This window comes from Phragmites australis, chromosome 6, assembly GCF_958298935.1.
Source record: "Phragmites australis chromosome 6, lpPhrAust1.1, whole genome shotgun sequence".
NCBI lineage: Eukaryota > Viridiplantae > Streptophyta > Magnoliopsida > Poales > Poaceae > Phragmites > Phragmites australis.
Window position 1 is genome coordinate 9,619,609 of NC_084926.1, and position 17,771 is coordinate 9,637,379.

General features: G+C 46.2%; 2 protein-coding genes and 1 non-coding gene across 3 annotated transcripts; all 3 read right to left on the reverse strand.

Moving 5' to 3' along the window:
* Window positions 1–1,229: 1,229 nt before the first annotated feature.
* LOC133921570 (amino acid transporter AVT3B-like) lies at window positions 1,230–3,111 on the reverse strand. Its single transcript, XM_062366509.1, has one exon. The coding sequence runs from the start codon at window positions 2,857–2,859 to the stop codon at window positions 1,582–1,584; it is 1,278 nt and encodes a 425-aa protein (XP_062222493.1). The 5' UTR covers window positions 2,860–3,111; the 3' UTR covers window positions 1,230–1,581.
* Window positions 3,112–8,754: 5,643 nt separating this feature from the next.
* TRNAT-CGU (transfer RNA threonine (anticodon CGU)) lies at window positions 8,755–8,826 on the reverse strand. The gene has a single exon. It is a non-coding gene; the product is annotated as a tRNA-Thr (tRNA).
* A 1,333-nt stretch (window positions 8,827–10,159) lies between these two features.
* Window positions 10,160–11,779, reverse strand: LOC133921572 (DNA-binding protein MNB1B-like). The gene is made up of 7 exons (XM_062366511.1): window positions 11,619–11,779; window positions 11,419–11,508; window positions 11,234–11,291; window positions 11,087–11,131; window positions 10,723–10,800; window positions 10,549–10,641; window positions 10,160–10,440 (listed from the first exon to the last, which is right to left on the reverse strand). Exons 1-7 carry the CDS (start codon window positions 11,657–11,659, stop codon window positions 10,420–10,422), a joined length of 426 nt encoding a protein of 141 aa, XP_062222495.1. The 5' UTR covers window positions 11,660–11,779; the 3' UTR covers window positions 10,160–10,419.
* Between the last annotated feature and the right edge of the window lie 5,992 nt (window positions 11,780–17,771).

Consider the following 17,771-nt stretch of genomic DNA (forward strand, 5'->3'; position numbering starts at 1 on the left):
ACGAGAAAGTGATTGGGCCTGAGCTAGCTGGGCCGGGTCAAGCTGAAGCCGTTCCGGAAAGTCACAATCACTGAAAAGCGAGTTGCCTCCTCTCAAAAATAAAATCTCCTAAAAAGAAAAAGGAAAAGGAAAGCGAGTAGCCGCGTACCAAGCGATAAGAGCCACCGGAACACAGTCATCTATGATAGCAATATATAATGTTGGCCTGATCCTGAACGCCGTGTGGCATCTACATCTGAAAGACTGCAATGGGTCATCAACTCGTCATGCGAAAGGGCCAGACGAGCCCACTCTGAAAGAGAAATGAAGTCACGGAGTCACGGACTGCTGCTCGAGTGCTGAATATTTTAGGCGGAGCAAATGACGAAATGATATAAAAAAAACGCGGCGCCTCGAATCCTCAAGAGCCGTTTCAATGGACTGAACGTCTACAGCCCTTATCCGATGACAGTAGCAGGTTGGAGCCTTGCGCTATGATGTATGGTTAAATGGCTTGTAGAGAAGAAAGGGAGAAGAAACGATAGAGAAGTGATAGGGAACACAGAAGACAGATAAGAACAGATCTTTCAGCTAATGGGGCAGGACCCATTCATCACCTGGGGGAGAGTTCCATTACGCTTTTTACTCCAGGCTACGTTTCTTTATGCTTGCTTGTCAGGTGAGAGAAGGGAAGCATTGCAACGAAACTTCGTGTATTTGTAACTCTGAAAAATGTTCCGTGTAATAAGATGGGAGTACTTTGGCAGGAGCTAGCACGGTCTGCTTGTATCTGAATTGCTGAATCATATCGATCTAGTGTCAGAATACTTCTCTCAACTTTGGGAGTGAAACGGACAGGCAAGTCGAAACCAAATTGTTCTCTTCGGGACACGGGATTCTCTTACATGGTTGGTTGGTTGCTTCGAACAGACAACAGACTGATACGTAAAGTGTACTTTGACAACATACTAGTAATACAACTCGTCCTGAATTGCTTGGCCAGATTGGCCTGCCAATTGACAAGACTATAACTTAAGGACAACACTTTGACAAAGTAGTAATACAGATCGTCCCGATTGCGTGGCAAGATTGGTTTGACAATTAGCAAGACTGAAACTTAAAAGAGTATACTTTAACGAGTGACGACTACTCATAGAGCTCGAACTCATCACAATTGCCTTGCCGGCCAATTAACAGGACGACATCAGCACTGCAACCAACCCACAGGCACTCAACGATAAAGAAGCTCATGAACTGAAAATTTTGTCCTTTCATCGAATCCGTCGTGCATTGCAGGAGGAACATCTAGGACACATACATAGTAGATTGCTACCGGGAACAGTGAAAATCTGTTGTAGCAAAAGCATACAGATTTTCCCGTGCTATACAAGCCCCACACACATACCATCTGAATTGTAATCTGCTCTGGAAGAATGCGACGATCAGCCCAGAATCCACACCCAAATCAACAAATAGCTGAAAAGGGGATCCGTTCCTCTTCTGGTAAACTTCTCTGTACACAGGAGCGGGACCAGAGTACCTGGAACTGGAACTTATGCGCCGAGCGAATTAATCCTGGGCGCATAGGAAAAGATGGAGAGATCAAACGCTGGACGAGTGGAAGATTTGCAGCAGTGATGTGTACGTTCCGAAGACGGCGAGCGTGAGGCCGAGCACGATCAGCAGGACATCGGAGAGCACCCCGGGCCAGCCCATCTCGGCGCCGAACATCTTGAGGTGGAACGAGGCCGGCAGCACGAACCCGAGGAGGACGCAGACGCTGCTACCGACGAGCGCCAGGAAGTCGGTGAAGTTGGGGACGTACATGGCGGCGAGCCCGACGGCGATGACGAGCAGCCACCGGAGCCACCAGCAGTAGCGCTTCCCGTGGAGCAGGCGCTCGCTGACCTCGTACACCGGGTTCATCATCACCGGCATGGTGAAGAACAGGTTGATGCACAGCCCCAGCTGCACGGCGGCCGACAGCCACCCAGCGCCGAGGTTGGTGGTGATGATGTCCCGCGTGGCGTCGCCGAACGCGACGTACCCCATCACGCCGAACAGACCGTACATGACGGCAATGAACGCCATGGATAGGCCGAGCGTGGCGCCGAACTTTTTCTTGTTCGCGGCCTCCGCCTCCAGCGGCAGCACCATGCCGATGCCCTCGAAGGCGAACACGGAGACGCCGAGCCCGTAGAGGAGCGCGCCCGGGCCGCCGAAGGCCACCACGGGCGGGGACTTGGCGAGCCAGGTGGCAACGTCCTGGCCAAGGACGACCCCCATGGCGCCGAGGTCGACGACGTCGGCGAAGATGCTAAGCGGCGCGAGAAGCGTGAGCGTCTTGATGGAGTTGAGCCCGAGCTGGAACGGCAGCATGGCCCAGATGAAGAGCGCCTTGGGGGAGAGGAGGGCGGATGAGGACGGCGCGAAGATCGGGTAGAGGTGCGCCATGGTGTTCGAGATGAAGATGAGGTATCCGATGCAGAAGCTGGCCTGGCTGAGTACCAGCATCGAGTCCACGGCGAACCGGCCTTGCGCACCGAAGATGGCGTCCCCGAGGTCCCCGAACGAGGAGATCTTAGCGTGCTCGTCGGCGAGGCGGCGGCGGCACGCGACGAGCAGCATCATGCAGTAGAAGGTGAGCGCGGCGACTGAAAGAACCAGCAGCGACCCCGCCGCCCACCCCGTGTGCGAGAAGGTGTACGGCAGGCCCAGCACGCCGGCGCCGACCACCGCGATGAAGACGTTCGCGAACGTCTTGGGCTGCGACGACAGGCCCACCTCGCCGCTCTCTCTACCGTGGTGCGGCAGCAGCGGCGCGGGGTCCAGCCGCGACGACGAAGAACTCGCCTCGCTATTCCCCATCCCCAACCCCATCGCGACCGCCCCGAATCGAATTCAACGACCAAAATAGATACCGCAGACACAGCACAGGCACGCCGTTCCGATGATACTTCTCCTCCTCCTCCTCTTCTCCAGCCGCCGTGTACAACGAGAAATCCAGCGACCTCGCGACGGGGGAAATCGAGGAGGAGCGAATGGCTTCCGGTGCGAAGAGGAGATGGGCGGGAGGATTACTGCGCTTGTGGGAAATCGTACGCGTGGCCTCTTTTGTAGAGTGGGGGCGTGCCATTTGGGGGAGAAAACATCATGGACCTGGTCCATGGGCTTGTTGGACTTCCTGCGTCCCGGGGGCCCACGTGGAGAGGAGATGGGCGGGAGGATTACTGCGCTTGTGTGAAGCAGTGAGTTTTTTTATTTTTATATTTTTTATTAAAAATTTAAATAAATAGATTTTCCGTAGTAGAAATTGCAAAACTAGGCGCCTGCAACCCTCTCAGGGAGCAGTTGGGTAACACCTAACCGCCCCTGAGAAAGCGGGAGGCCTAACCGCCCCCTCAGAGGGCGGGTACAGCCTGCCCACCCGTGCCACCTCTCTTACCGCCCCTTGAGGAGGCGGGTAGGGGTCCTTATCGCCCTCTCAGGAAGCAGTAAAGGGTCTTCCCGCCCGCGCCGCTTGGCTCCCCCACTCATTTGGTCTCTTCTATAAAAGGGGTTAAAATTAGCCCAAAATATCATTTTATTCAAAAAAAATAAAAAGTTGAGAAGAGGGAGGAGAAGAGAGGAGAGGAGAGGGGAGGAAGAGAGCCCGGCGAAGCTCTGCTGCATTTGAGTCGTGGATTTGAAGATTATTTTCGGGTAAGTTTTTTTTTTCCTTATATTGTTGTTAATTAGTGCAGTAGTAGTATATGACATAAGTTTTAAACATGTATGACCTGGGGTTTAGAAAATTATCAAATTTACTTAGAAAATTGTACAATAGCAGTGAAATATAGAATATTATTTTTACTATATTATTTTTACTATATTAGGGTTGTAATGTGCGACATAGGAGGTAGCACTATATGATAATTTGCGAATCTAGGATGTAGCATTTAGAAAATGGTAGCGTTTAATTTGCACATGGTACAAATAGGTAGTAAATATAGATTGTATAAAGTGATATTTATAGGTTAGTTTGGTTAGGACTAGTATTGAAAACCTATTGTTATGTATGAATCGGTGTCGGTAAATTATTTTATCCGATAATTAGAAATATAGTTTGTTGGTCTTAACATTGGTTATATTTGCAGGTGTTTTCAGGGATGACAAATAAATTAATTTTTCAGATATATTATGGTGAGGGTGAAATTAGGTACGGTCCTAATGGTGTAGATCCGTTTGGATTTCGTCATGTCATGAAAAGTCTTAGTAAAGCTAATGATAGGACCATTGCGGGTGTGTGCAAATGGCTCATGCGGTTTTTTCAACTGGATCCGCAGCAACATGAGCTGAAGTTGAAAGCTGTCATCAGTCGTGCTAGTCATGGATACTTTGGTGAGCTTGTTCCCATCGAAGCCATATCAACTTGGAGGCAGTATATAGATATATGTTGTGAACGTGGCCTGCCACTGGTTTTGTTAGCTGAAGCGTACCTGAAAGATCAAACTGAGGTGAACTCTGCGGAAGCAGTAGCAAGACCAAGTGAGGCAGTGGAAGATGAATCAGAGGCGGCTAATGTCGGGTCCAGGGAGGATGTTGGTGATATTCCAGAGCTGCAACCGATGGGTGTAGCTGATGAATGGGAGCACATTCCTAGCATCATTGAAGATATGGAGTTGGAGGAAGGCCTTACCGATGGGGATTCATCTGACGAGGGGGGTAATGCTCCAGTTCCTGCAGAGTGGAGAGATCATGAATTTTCGAAGCTGTGGTTAGCGAGGCTGACCGGACACCGTGGCAGTACCATGAGAATGAGGTGTCACATGGTGCTATGTACCCTACAAAGGAGGCAGTTATTGATGCAGTAAAATTATGGTCGTTGTCTCTTCGTAGGCAATTCAAGGTCGTTAAATCCAGTAAAAGGGAGTACGATGTGAAGTGTTTGGTGCTACAGTGTCCTTGACGGGTGCACTCATTCAGAGGGAAATGGGTAGACTACTGACAGTGCTCAATAGTTAAGGAACATAATTGTCACATTGAAGAAATAGAATTCGTCCACCGAAACCTATCATCTGCCTTCATTGCAAATGTTATGCACGGGGAGATTGTAGACAACCTAAGGTATGAGCCACGATCAATAACACATGCTATTGAGCAAAGGTTCCAGTACACAATAAACTATGCGAAGGTATGGAGGGCGAAACAAAAGTCTATTGAGATGAGGTTCGGAACATATGAAGATTCATATCACAATCTACCTCGTCAATTAGCCACAATTTGCGGAAGGAACCCAGACAGCTACTGTGATATCAAGCATTACCCCTCTACTGATGTGAAGTACAGTGGGAAAAGAGTGTTGCAGCGTGCTTTCTTTGCATTCGCCGCAACTATCAAAGCATTTCGATATTGCCGACCCATCATATGCCTACATGAAATATTCCTAACTGTGAAGTACAAATGGCAGATATTGTCTGTAATTGAGGTCGACGGTAACAACCAAGTCCTGCCACTAGGGTTTGCTTTCGTGAAGAGTGAGAACGGGGATAGCTGGTATTGGTTTCTAGAGCGAGTCAAACATGCAATTGTTCTTGACCGACCAGATGTGTCTCATTCATAATAGACATGCAGGATTGTTGCAGGCTTTGCTGGATATGCAACATGATAGTGTTCGACGAGGTGTAGTAGCACAGTGGCCCGACCTCAAAAGCAGGTGGTGCATGCGCCATATGGGTGTGAACTTCTATAGACAGTTTAAAAATAAAGAGTTGATGAAGCTTTTCAAAAAGTTGTGCAGTCAAAACCAGCAACGGAAGTTCAATGCGCTATGGGCAAGACTTGATGAACTAACTCTAAAACAAACTGCGAAGGCTGCACCTAACGGTGATGAACCAATAGCTCTCGGACCTCTTCCAACCGATACTCCGCAGATAGTAAGGAAATCAGGCTCATCTATTAGGAGCTTCTCACAGTGGATACGTAATGAGCTAAATGAAAAATGGGCTCTGTTATACGACAGTGGTAGTGCAAGGTATGGAGTAATGACTATAAATCTTGCAGAGGTTTATAACTGGGTCATGCGAGGAATGAGGTTCCTGCCACTAGCTGAAATTGTAGAAGGCATTTTGCATGGGACTTGTAAGTACTTTATTGATCGGTATGCAGCTGCTAAGATTGTAATGGAGGACAATTGTATACTTTACGGACGGATGCTATGTGAGTATATGGAGAAGGCCAATAAGAAGGCCCATATGCATCACGCAAATCATCTGGGTCATGCTTCTACCACCAGCTGCGCCCCTGCACTCACTCCTCTCTTCAAGAACGAATCCAATGCTCCTGCCTCCCTTAACTATAAATAGCCGAACCTCCTTACGTGAGCTGAGAGGGAAAGAAAGCGGGAGAGAGCCCGCCGTGCTAAGGCGGCAGGTTCCGATGCCCTCCGAAAGGGAAAGTATCCTAGATGCACTCAGTAGAGAGTATCTAATGTAACCCGACATACTTTTCCTCCCTAAGACATGTTATGATTAGGATCAGCGCACTAATAAGTAGGTCTTAGTGCGAACCGTATATGCCACCTTTGTTTTCTCGTCGTGTCATCGCGGTTACAGTCTATTGTAATGTTTTCACCATATGTTTAATACTATGTTTGTCGTCGTTCGCACCCCATACCCACGTAAAATGCCGCGAGTGCTAATTACTGATTTTTTATTCTCCGACTATTACATAACCTACTCCAAATTTAAATTCCAAATTTTCTTAAAGCCTTTTTTATTTCTTGAATTACACAAAAAAAATTATATTTTTAGGAAAAAAAAAAGACCCGTAGAGGGCGGTTAGCCCCCTTGCCGCCCTCTAATGAGGCGGTTAGGGCTGCCGCCTTTTTAAGGGGTGGTTAGGTTACCTAGTTTTGTAATTTCTCGTATGGAAAATCTATTTATTTAAATTTTTAATAAAAAATAAAAATAAAAAAAGTCGTGAAGCAGTAGCGTTTTCACGGGCCTGGTGGCCGCGTGGCCTCGTGTGAAACCGTACAGACTTCGCAAGGCTGGCATTTTCTTTCGTTTTTTACTTGTGACTTCCCCCGGCTTTTTCGGAAATTTTGTTGTCCTTTCAAGTTGTGCTTTTTCGGAAATAATTCAAGCTTCTATCCTCACATAAAAAAGGAGTAGTCAGTCGCGCACCAAGAGAGACCCAGTGATTGCCATGTCCCTACTTAAATTCTTGTATTTAGTATGTTTGTTTTTGTGAAGTTGTAAGCGCTCGATCATTGATATGCTCTGCTGATTCACCACTGAGAGTAGTCACACAGTTCTTTACATTTGTTGCATTGATGTTTCGCTAAAATTGGACAGTTTCTTATCCATGCTTTTCTTTACATCGCGGGCTCACTAAATTGAACTGCTTTTTGCAACTGGGAGAGTGTGACGGTTTTTCCCATTTTGAACAGAAAAGTTCTAAACTTCAGAACTTTGTTCCTCTTTAATCACTGTAGATTTGCAATGTCATTTACAAATAAATTTTACTCCTTGTTACCGATATATAATCATTTTGCAGTTTCTCTGTTATGCAGCCATGTTTATTTATATTAGTCATTTACAAATAAATTTTACTCCATGTTTATTCCTTAGTTGATATGCAGGGGACGCATATGATGGTCAGTACACCTGCCTTTTGATAACCAGTGTCTCCACCTCTCGACCAAACAACGTGATGCGCTTATGTTACCACCAAGTCGTTTGATCCAAATTGGATATTCAAGTGATATAGGTGGAGAAATTGGTTTGCACAACTTGAGTGCACAGGTTTGAAGCTTTCAGCATACGACAGGACATGTCTCGCTCTCATGCAATCCGCCGCTACGACCCATTTGCTGTAAGCTTCAACTTTTCCTGGGAATAGTTTGCGTTATAATATTATACAGTCCTGAACTATTAGCGCAGTACCATCTTACTGCAACCGTATGCTGAAAGTTTCAGATCACCGAGAAACCAGAAATATCTCTCACTCAGCTCATTTCCCTTCTACTGCACCTTCTCACTCTGCTCGCAAGTTGCTCAAAGATGAGATCAACAGAATTCAGAAGGAACCAAAGAACAAGCTGGCTCTGTTCCTCGTGGCTAGCACGCTGATGATTTTAAGCCGGGTCCTGAACATCAGGTGCAGTGCAGTGAAGGTCTCTTCTCTCAGGTCGGCTCGCTGGCTGTACTGATGTCAATATCAGTCGACGGCATGGGCAGACAGAAGATGCAATTAGGCAGATCTTGGCAGCACTTTGGTTGGAAAAAGTTAGCCAGCTCTAGCGCGACGGACTGACGGTGACGCATCGGAGAGCAACGTTGATGCAATCGCATGAGGAACATGCGTTCGTTAGCCAGTAGTTATCCCCCATAAGATGGCATTCTTTTATGGGGACGAGTAGTAGGAACCAAGTTCGCCTTCTTGACTCGGACGCCAGGTTACCATTAAGATTTGTAGGAGTTGTTTACCTGCTAGCAATTGGTGGTCGTTTGGATGCTATTGCTAGCCGGTCGGGCCACATATATGTTGGTAAGGTAGTACTAGCAGAGTACTCGATCGCTCTCGGCGTAATGTACCAAATTCCGGGAGTGTTGGTTAAGGATGGTGCACATGATGACATCACTGATCAAATTCTATCACCAGATGGTCAAGAACTGCGGTGATTACCTTTGAAACAAAATAATTAGACAAGAACTGCGGCGATTACCTTCGAAACAAAATAATTAGAGATTTGCGGTTTCAAAAAAATATAAGCAACCAGTTAAAAATGAGAGCTCCCGGCGAGGATCGAACTCGCGACCTTTCGCTTACGAAGCGAACGCAATACCACTATGCTACGGAAGCAGGACGTTTTATTACGATTTTCAATTTTCATATTCCTAATCATCTCTTTTCGTCTCTACCATGGCTTTCCTAATCCTTAGGCCCTTCGAGCTTTCAAGTTCTTGAGGGGTGCCGCCGCAACTGCGCTCACCTCGTTTGCCGCCATGTTCTTTACGTAACAGCAGCCGTCAGCCCATCGCCCCGACAAACGCTTCAAAACTTGTCATGTGGCCCTTTTATGCCAATGCCATACGTGACTGTTTTCATCCTGTCTGAACCTTTTATGTCTTTCGATTGCGCTTTAACAACCTTGTAAGTAAAAAAAAGAAACATGGAGAAGTTCATTCAGAAGAGATAGATGCACGTACATGATTCGACATACAATCAAGCCCTGTGTGGCAAATGTTACAAGACGCCGGCAAAGCTCAGTGGCCGGTGCACAGCAAAAACAAAAACAGGACTGCACAGCACTTGCTGCCTGTGCTCCGAACTCTTGACATCGAGAACTCTTGCCGCCGGCAGTCAGTAGCCCCAATAAGGTCGCGGTCCTCCCTTGCTTCCCTCTTTGTTCATTTGCTTAGCTCTGCACAGCGATTGCCGCATCGGACTGCACGTTTACAGAGCTAAACTCAGCATCAACATAGAACCCCTCGGCACGTTCTTGTGCCTCCAGCGAGGCCAGCATTTGGCACTGGATGCGGTTTTGCTCTATGCACAAACAGACCTTCAGAAGTCGCGTACTGATACGGTAATAGCCTCATTGAGCTCCAGAATGTGATCGTCAGACTATTACAAAATAGGCCGATCAAATGGCCTGCACTACGTCGGTCGATTAAAAAACACCAGTATATAACAACGCTATACATTTTCTGGATAGATAGATAGGTAGATGTGTGTGTGTGTGTGTGTGTGTGTGTGTGTGTGTGTGTGTGTGTGAATGAACCCCAGCGAGGTGGGAAATAAACGGCCCTGCAAACAAGATGTTATCGAGTACCAAAACTGTTGCAACAGGCCCAGTCTGGACTCCATTGTTTATCAGAGATGGTGACCAGTTGATGCATCTGTGCAACAGTTGACCGACTTCCGGCAGTTCATGCAGAAGAGTAACATGTAAGCTCAGTAATTTCAAACAACGGCTACGAAATTTCCATCCTGCAGCGGCAAAGTCGCTCCAGCAAACATCAACAGACTAGAGGCAGGCAAACTCACAGAAATCAACTGAGTTACAAACAGATCTTCACCGTATGCGTGGACCTGATCACCTCAACCACGTTGCACTAAACCCATATGCAGTGCACATAGAATGTGCCAAGAAGTGCATCACATCAAATGTAAAATGCAATTAACTCAAAGCTAATAGCTGACTAGTCATTGTATTAGCGATCGAAACAGGTCCAACAGGTTGTAACACAAGTGGTTAGCAAAAGAAAAGCAACAGAGCAGCTAGCAGCATTCGGCTTTTTCTTTGCTAATGCACTAAACTAACAACCTCATGAAACATAACAATAGATCCCCTTCGTACACACCTATTCCCAACAACTTAAAATAGCAAACCAGTAAGCTAATCAGGGACCTAACACCCAATTTGCTATCTCATAACCATGGAAACACTATTTACTCATCTTCCTCGTTTTCCTGCAAAGAGTAGATAAAAATGACGATTATTCATTAGCAACGCTAACAGTTGAATCTCATAGGCATTCAAAGCATACATCAACCACAAAAATGCTTAAATTTCTATACCTCCTCATCATCGTCGTCGATCTCAGACTTTGACTTGTCAGAGCCTTCACCCTCGTCATCCTGAGTCTTAGCCTTCTTTGAGCTTGTACTCTCCTAAGGGAAATAGAAAACTCAAATCAGGCATAAGGAAAAAGGAAGTTTATAATTGCGCATGCACCACAGTTCCAAGATTACCTTCTTATTGAAGTCGGCCTTACTCTTCTCATAGTCCTGCTTCTTCTGCCCAGCTTTCTCCTGGTATGGTGCCTTCTCCTAATTATTTATTATTCCAGAAACAGAACAACATACTCGTTAGTCACTATCATATAAGCCATGTGTATGTGTGCTTTCCGAGATATGGTGTTGCAAGCTTTAACAGTTAGAGATGTGTTTTTAATCTGACTCTTCAGGTATAACTTGACCTCTTAAACTAAGTTAAACGGACATGTGTATGACAGTTTAAGCCTGTAATGTTAAAAAACTCTACAACGAATATGCAGATTCAGGGAGATCTAAATATAAACAAAATCGAATTCGAGCATTCCAGAAATTTACTCACTTCCTCAGACATAGCGCGCCACTTTCCGCCTGCTGCCTTGCTCACCTAATGGACCGACACGAACAAATAAGACATCTGCAAGTGCCCAGCAAAAAAGAAAAAAAGAAAAAAAAAGAAGAGAAGGGAACAGTGTGCAATGTGACTCACGGCGGCGACGCTCTTGTTGTCTGGGTGCTGCGCCTGGTACTCCTGTCTGAATTCAGACCTGCAGAAAAACAGACGCCAAAACGCACTAAAAAAGGGGAGAAATGCACACAAAAAAAAAAATAAAATCAGAGAACAGATCTGGAGATCTGGGGGAGCAATGACTCGCCAAAGGAGCGAGAGCTCACATGAAGACGAAGAAGGCGGAGGGCGGGCGCTTGGGCTTGCCGCTCGCGGCGGCCTTCTTCCGCTTGCCGGCGCCGCCGGCGGCCTTGAGTCTGCAACCACAACAACCACACACAGACGCAAACAAGACCACCGTTCAGCCATCGTAAGGAGACCCTCGATCCTACCGCCACAGGACCAGCGCAAGGCACGGAGATCCTACCTGCTCTCGCCCTTCGTGGAGGCGTCGGCCTTGCCCTTCATGGCGGAGACCTAGAGTTTTGCTGGGGGACAGGGCGGTGACGGGGGGGGTTCGAAACGGAGCGGAGGCGCAAGGTGGTCGGGTGGACTAGCGGCTGGGTTGCCTTTATGGGGGTCGTGATTATGTGGCGCGTGGCCGCGTGTGTGTGCGTGAAGGGCAAAAGCAGGGACAGCGACCGGGTCGCTGTGGCAGTCGCGACGCGTGGTTGCCTTGTTGGATCGCGATCGGGACGGAACCTTGCAGAAGCGGGCCGCGTGCTGGGTTCACAGGGCATCTGAACTATCTGCGTGTTCAAATCAGTTGCTTGATTACATTTGCTTACCATGAGCAGGAAACTGGCATTTGCAGAATTGCAGAACTCTTGCATCCACTGGAATGCGATATCTTCTTTTGCGGTAAGGACATGTTTGAAACAGAGCCGATTTCATGTAAGAGGGAAATTTCATCATTTCAAACAGGACAAAGAGTGTTAGAATTGAGATAGATTTTCCATTGCTTGCGCCAGTTTTTCATCATAGCTTAAGTTTTGACTCTAGTTTGAAGTATACCTTCTTTCAGTAATAATAGGGAGGGCTGATTAAGGTAGGCCGCCGAGACATTAATGATTGAGTTAAATTCCTCACGTGCCAAGTGCAATTTTGAAAAAGAAAACTGAATGTGACACTGACATGTGGATTTGGGACCCATGTGTCATTGACATATTTGATGGCATATGAGGGATTAACAAAGTTTATGGTGGGAAATAACCATGATAAGCTGTGAAAGATACTAGAAGAGAACCTTAGCATTTGCATGAATCAATACATAAGAAGTGGGGCAGGAAGAGGGGAAAGTAGAGTAAACAAATGAAACGAGAAAAACAAAGCAAAGTAAAAGACAAAGTAACTAACAAGAAAAGGGCATTTTTATTTTCAATTACCAAGTAATTAGAAATAGTTCCAATCAACTACTTTCTCGGCCTATGATATTGCCGCATGCTTTGTGCTTGGGCCACCCTTTAACACCTTCAACGATAGCATCACTACCGTCGAGGTTAGAAGGAACCTTCGAGATCAAACGAGTCCTAACCTTAGGGATTCACTCTAGAAGGCTATCTTGGCTGTTTAGGTTTGCCTTTCTCAGGAATTAGCGGTATAGTGTCAAACTGGTTTTGGTACTCATTGGGCTTGGGTATTCATATCTCTTTCTCGGGAGGAATTTTGGTGGCTCAATTGGGATAGCCTCACACTTGTTTTGGGTGTTGGTGGCAGTAGATTTCTCTAAAGCACTCACTCCAGAGGCATTACACTCCCTAATCTTCCTATACTAATAAGGCACTCTGGTGTAGTCACGCCCAACGCCAACCCTATCCTCACCTAACTAAATACAGACCTATGCAGTTTGTTCTCATCTTCCAATCTAAGCATTTTAGCTTAACAAGTATGTAATTCATTTAACAAGTAAGCACATATATCATAAGCAGATATAACAGCCTTAGAGCTAGTAGCATTAGCTAGTTTCTTATTGAAATCCTTAAGCTTAGCACAGCTATCAGAAAGCTCAGATTTCAAAATTGGACAATTTTTATAAGCTCCTAGCAAAACAGGCCTAGATTTAAATTCTTCTAAAACAAGCTTAGCTTTCTCAAATTCATCTACCATAGAGGCATGCGTAGTTTGTAGATCAGATATTTGAATCATGTAAACACCCCAAGTATCACATTTTGTCTCATATACAACTGTAGGAGTAGATTTTAGCAATTCAAATTTCATGGTACCATTATCAAATTCCTTCTTGTATTCTCTAAGCTCGTGCATAGCTAACTTGATATTGCGATCTTGAGCTACTAAAGCATCTTCTAGTTCATCTACTTTCACAGAGAATTCATCGGTAGAAAGTTGTACCTCCGAGTCAAGCTCGGCGTCACTGTTGTCATCAGCCATGAAGCACAAGCCGTTGAGGTTGTTGAGATCTTCTTCTTCTTCTTGTCCTCATCCTCACTTGAGCTTGAGGAATCTCATCGCTGGAGTCGACGTCGAAGTCACTGAGGGAGGTGAGGAAGGCGCGTTCCTTGGCTTGAACTTCTTGCAGAAGTCCTTTTTTAAAGCCTCACGATTGAAGTACTTCTTCTTATACTTGGGCTTGTCAGGCTCGACGTTCTTCTTCTTCTTAAGACAGTCGGCGATGAAGTGGTTCCGATCGCCGCACTCGAAACAACCCTTGGAGTTGCCTCTCTTTCTGTTCCTTCTGTTTGTGATAGAAGCGGTTGAACTTCTTCATGATCAGTGCTATCTCCTCATCTCCAAGAGCATCCAACTATTCTTCTGTGACAGAAATCAGAGATGATAAAGAAAAACCAAACTGTGAGATGTTAGTAAAACCAGTATTGTCACCCAACTGGCCACCTCCCAAAACCAAGTCTATACTCTAAGGGTTTGATGGATTCTCATATTTGGCTCTAATCTTATTGTCAATCTCGGTTGATCTAACCTTGTTATACAACTCATGCACAGTGAGAGTCTCATAGTTGGAGGACTCAATAACAGCATCGATTTTTACCTTCCAAACCTTACGATCTAGACTATAAAAGCAGTTTTATAGCTCTCGCATGATCATCATAGGGAAGTCTACCATTCGCTCTCATCTTGTTTACTATCCCTTGAAACCTGCTAAATATGGACTCCACACTCTCACCAGGCTTTATCCAGTATTGATGAACAGTAACTCCGACCGGTGCTGATGAATACTAACTCCGAGTAGTACTGATGAACAATACTCTAACCTGATGAACAGTATCTCTAATCGGTACTGATGAACAGTAATTCTAACCAGATGAACAAAACACGACCAGTGCATCGACCTACACGAAAGTCAAAAAAGATCTTGTTGCTGAAAATACTGTTCACAAATGTTCAGGATAGGAACCGGAAGTTCTGAACTGATAGCAGAACTGAAAAACAGCAACTCAGAACTTACAATCTAAACTAAAAAACCAACCAAACGTGGTCCAAATCTAGCAAAATTTTAGCCAAAGATTTCTCACTTATATGGTGAATCTTTATCCAAAAGATCTCCTCAGAGAGATCAAGAATTCACCATCGATTTCATGGATTTGACCAAAATCACACACACAGAGAAATTTTAGAGAAAAACAACTAAAATGTGCTCGTGTGAGGATATCATTTTGGAATCACTCTAGATGTCCTCACATATATCCTAGCAACCTTTTGCCCCAACAAAATCACTCGAAAATTGCTGCCAAAAGCAAAGAGTAAAAAATCAACCAAGTCTTCAAGAACAAGAGATTGAAAGGAGGGGGATCAACAACATCATAAATTTACTAAACAACTGATGAATAGAGATAAGAACATAGCAAGATTCATATATATATATATGGCTTGGAAGCCACCCTTCGTCCTCCCACTTTTAACAGGATTAAATTTAGAGCTATGAACCCTAACTTCTCTCTTTGAAACTCTAATCAAGCCTAAGAAATACACAAATGAAAAATAGGTCCTGAAGAGTTATGTTTGCACCAGCTCTCTTCCATATACACATAGGCAAATAGACAATTTCTAAAATACTCCTAAAGACTAATATATATATATATATATATATATATTATCCTCGAAAGGTAAAATGGTCCAACTCTTTTGTTGTCCATCAGATGGACACGATGCCTTCACGACTCTACTTCGTCTCCACGAAAGCTTCGTACTGCTACGCATTCTCCAACTCCACCTCCAATTTTAAGGAGAAACTAGAAAAATCGTCTTGCATGCTTCTCCAAGCAGGACTCATCGATGTCGATGCGTGTCCGACCTCCGCCATGACATTTGACACTTTCAATTCTTTGCGCTCCCGCTACCAGGCTGCCTCTTAACTTGCCATTGTCTTTTCGTTTTATCTTGATCAACGTTATCTTCATCACCTTTTCTTCCCACCATGTTTTCTTGCATCCTCCATATGAGTGATGCAGATCACCCATTCTCCACCCGGCCTCGCACGGTCCGTCAGCACCAAGTCTCCACTTACCCTTCACCGTCTTACCGTTGACTGTCATATCGCATACATACACCTATACATCATGAGTTAAGAAATATGTATCTCCACCATTCTCTATTTTCACTCCCGGTTAACCATAAATATAATCAAATACAATTGAAATATGCTATACAAACCGAAAGCTCCAAATCAACCATCCCATCGATCACTCATCATCAACAACACAATTCTTCCTTATGTTCTTTGAATGTATAGCCATCTGGTGAGCTTCAAGCACGAAGCTAAGGAGACAGGAGAGATCGGGCGCGCGTAGTGTTAGCGCTTGCCCCCGGCCATGGGTAATTGCTTCGGCCCGACGTGCCCGAGGTGGAGGTCGTCAAGGCAATGGCCCATCAAGCCCACCCCCAAAGTATCGTTCGAACGCGCAGTTTACGCATAGTTTTCTAGTCATTCTCATTCCTGCTTCCTTTCCACGTCCTGGGTATCTCCTCGGTGCCATCACATTGGTTCTGACATCCTTTGAGGTCAACTAATCCTTGCAGTGGCAATGGCGTGGTGCGTCATGGCCGCGTCCAATGCCCACGCCGCGGTGAGCCCAGGGATGCCCGCTAAGTCGCCGGCTCTCCACCAAGCGCGCCCGCGACCACAGGCACCAACAGCGGCAGCAGGCGCCCAGCAGGTGGAGCCGCACCGAACCCCGGCAGCGAGGCGTGCCTAGAGGGGAGGATCCTGGATGCGCCCAACCGCCGTGTCTTGATGTTCGCGGAACTCAGGGCTGCCACGCGAAGCTTCTGGCAGGGCACCGTGCTCGGCGAGGGTGCGGGTTCGGAAAGGTGCACAAGGGCTGGGTGGACGAGCCCCGCGCGGGCATGCGGAACGGCGCCGGCATGCCCGTCGCCGTCAAGAAGCTCAACCCCGGAGAGCTTGCATGGCGTGCGGGAATGGCGGGTGAAAACGTTCTCTAGTCAAGCCATTTTCTTCTGAAATTTCTGAATGTCCGCATGCATTTTCCTGTGCAATGAACAGAAAATATCTTACTATTAGTTACAGGCTTACGCATGTAGGAGTCGCTTTCTTGACAACAAAAGATAACGGAAAAAAATTTTGTGCAAGCCGCGGTTCAGGCGTTTAGACTTCAGCATTGATCGCATTCTTATCGGCTAAGCATAACTCAAGCCATTAGTCGCTGCACCGCGTGTTCACATGGCCAGAGCATAAACTTGTTTTGTCAGGGGCTCGGGGCATAATTCTCAACCGATTCTTTTTTTTATTTTACTACGCCACTTTCACACGAAACATGCAATAACAAAATCGAGGTGATTTGGTTGTTGGTACCACGATCTGCAAGCATATATGTCATATTTTCAGTAGGCAGCATGATGTAAGTGATCGGCACGTTGGTTTGTTTTATCTTCTGCTGATGCAATTGTGATTTTATTTTGCCATTTGGCCCATGGCGGAATTCGTATGCAGTCCGAGGTGAATTTCCTGGGAAGGCTGTCGCATCCCAATCTGGTGAGGCTGCTGGGGTACTGCTGGGAGGACAAGGAGCTCCTGCTGGTGTACGACTACATGGCCAAAGGCAGCCTGGAGAACCACCTCTTCAGAAGCGGGCCGCGCAGTAAGTTCCCATCCTGTTTCTGGAAGAAGATGCTTCTCTCGGATGCCCGATCGAGTTGACTTGTATCTGTCGCGTCGGTATCTGATTAATGTAGTCTGATCCAAGGTGATCGCTAGGGGACAAAACGAGATCATTGTGCTGTGGCACATGGACGGTAGGTTAATTACTTAATTAGTCGACAAAAATCAAGTAGCTAGTTCGTTCTTAGTTGGATAATGCGGAGGTCAGAATTTGTCGGTAAAAGACGTTCATGATCACACTGCAAAACTAATGAAATTAACCAAAGATGACATATTTTCTGTCGCCCAGAAGGGGGAGGAGCCGTGCAACCACTGTCGTGGAGCCTCCGGCTGCGCATCGCGATCGGCCCAGGGCTTGGCCTTTCCAGCACTCGGCGGAGAAGCACGTCATTTACAGGGATTTCAAGGCCTCCAACATGTCCTCCTCGACACGGTACGTGCGCCACCCTCTCCTCCAGTGCGCCCAGCTGCAGAGTGCAAACCACAGTT